The following is a 2296-nucleotide window of genomic DNA, read 5'->3' as shown; positions in this document are numbered from 1 at the left end:
ATCTAATTTACTTGATTTAGAACTACCATACATATTAAAGAATTATGGTCATTGTTTTGTATGATAATCCCCATGCATTCTTTATATCTAGTTTTCATTGTTGTCATTCACTTTTGGTTTCTCATAAATATATGTAGCCATGCCAAAGGTGAAGCGTTTTCGAAATCCACAGAAATCATCACTTCAGCCTCCAACTAATTATTTACCATCAACAAATCCTGCACCAACAAATGAAACCTCATCACACACTTCAATGAGCACAACACCACCAGTAGATTCCTCATTGCCCACTGAGAACTCATAGCAACCTGAAACATCTACAAAACATGTTCAACGTGAATCTTCATCATATTGGACTGTTCATGCAATAAGTATATGTCATATTTATTTTTACATGACCATAATTTTAAAAATTTTACTTATGGTTAAGTAAGTTGTTTTATGGTTAAAGACTTAGAAGGAGTTATCAAGAAAATTAAGGTGAAGGTCAGAGAAGTAAATAACTTAACTCGTGGGGAACGTATCATTGTGGACTTTGATGAGTTAGGCATGGAAATTGGTGAAGGACAAGGCGTGCTTGCAGGATATTGTGGTACATTGGCAATTGATTGTAATTTGTTTCCAATTAATTTTGAAAGATGGTCTGGGAAAATAGGCATGCCTGACACTTACTTCTTGGAATGCTTTAAGGAAATATTACAGGTATATCTTTATGCATGTATGACCTTATATCTTTTGTAAATGTTACATTTACTCAAATCTTTACTCACTAACTATGTCTTCTTTTTTCAAAAGCCTCGATTTTGTTTTAAGATTGGTGAAGCTAGTGCACAACGGTATTGCAAACTAACTCTTGGTAGGAAGTGGGTTGCACATAGGCAGAACTTATGCAATGAGTTCTATGATCCAACGAAAAGCAAAAAGGAAATCATAAGTAATGTGCCAAATGGTATAGACAGAACTCAATGGGCTCATTTTGTTACTTATCGTCTAAAACCGGAAACATTGGTACAAGTTACATTATTTTGAATGGTGTGAATTGTTTGTGTAGATATTTTTTTATTGTTGTGCGAACTTACAATTTTTTTGTTCATAGGAGATTTGTAAAAAAAATAGAGAAAATCGTAAAAGCAAGTAATTCCTCATACCGGTGGTTCTAAACCTATGTCAAGAAGAAGACATGAGATGGTAATGATATTAGTTAACATGACACTTTACTATTTTTTAATTTTTACTATTTAACTTAACTTCTCTTTTTATTTAGTTTTTGGAAATTGGACAGCTGCCTAGTCGGGGAAAGTTATACATTGATACTTATAAAAGAAAGGATGGATCATTTGTGAATGATGCGACAAAGGCTATATCTGTTAGTTGTACCATAATATGATATCTTCGTGCATTTTCCTCCAATGTTTAGAGTTTTCACTACATATTGTTGTATGCCTATAAGAACAAATTGAAGTGGGTTTGACTCAAAGCACTAATGATGAATCAGAGGTTTCCCCTAATGATGTTGTTGGTAGAGTGTTAGGAGCAGCTCCTACTAACTCATTTAGAAATACAAGATTTTGACTTTCGGATATAAGCATTGCTTCATCTAGTGCTGCCACATCATCAACATCTTCTGATCAGTGGCAATAGAAGTACATTAATTTAGAATCCCAAATTCAAACCACCTTGCGTGCACTAAAAGCCTACATGATAATGAAGGAAGGAAAGATCCCTGATGAATTAACTCCCTGATGAGTACGTATTTTTGCCCTCATTTAATGTTTAATTCTGGGTATTTAATTGAATTTGTGTGCCTAAAGAGTGATTTAATTGATAATTCTGATAATTAGGTTGTTTGAGCTTGTGTGATAAAAATGTCTTAAAAAGTGATTTTTAGCTGCATAAATTATTTTTGGATATTTTAAAGTTTGTTGATGCAGCTGAAGTTAAGTTTTAAGCTCATTTAGAGGTGTGGAAATATATTGATTAAAGCTTCATGACACCTTAAAGATAAATCCAAGAATAAGAAATTATCAAAAGCACAAAAATTCAAGCCAAGCATTGCATGAAGACGGCAAGAAAAACTTGAAAAAGTGAAGAAGTTTGGCTAAACCAAGAAGAGAGGAACAAAAAAATTGGACCTTGCGATTTTCTTTATCTTTATGATAGAAGATAATTTGGGAAAAATATATCTTTAGATATTTTATTTGATATTTTTAAATAATTATCTTATTTAATTATATCAAAATATTAAAAGATATTAACTACCAAATCTTTTTAAATATGACAAGATCTTCTGGAATCT

General features: G+C 32.1%; 1 protein-coding gene across 1 annotated transcript; it reads left to right on the top strand.

Annotated features, from left to right (window-relative positions):
• The first annotated feature begins 534 nt into the window (after nt 1–534).
• On the top strand, nt 535–1268 carry LOC114181055. The gene is made up of 3 exons (XM_028067378.1): nt 535–702; nt 796–1008; nt 1097–1268. Exons 1-3 carry the CDS (start codon nt 550–552, stop codon nt 1136–1138), a joined length of 408 nt encoding a protein of 135 aa, XP_027923179.1. The 5' UTR covers nt 535–549; the 3' UTR covers nt 1139–1268.
• The last annotated feature ends 1028 nt before the right edge of the window (nt 1269–2296 follow it).

Source organism: Vigna unguiculata, chromosome 4 (genome assembly GCF_004118075.2).
Source record: "Vigna unguiculata cultivar IT97K-499-35 chromosome 4, ASM411807v1, whole genome shotgun sequence".
Taxonomy (NCBI): Eukaryota; Viridiplantae; Streptophyta; class Magnoliopsida; order Fabales; family Fabaceae; genus Vigna; species Vigna unguiculata.
The sequence above is the reverse complement of the archived record's forward strand: the minus strand, read 5'-3'. Positions and strand labels throughout refer to the sequence as shown.

Excerpts from the sequence above, each read along its gene's own strand:
- LOC114181055 (XM_028067378.1), top strand. The coding sequence starts at position 550 with ATGGAAATTGGTGAAGGACAAGGCGTGCTTGCAGGATATTGTGGTACA. Across the intron at positions 703-795 it reads GCTTTAAGGAAATATTACAG|CCTCGATTTTGTTTTAAGAT; the intron begins GTATATCTTTAT and ends TTTTTTCAAAAG. Across the intron at positions 1,009-1,096 it reads GTCTAAAACCGGAAACATTG|GAGATTTGTAAAAAAAATAG; the intron begins GTACAAGTTACA and ends TTTTGTTCATAG.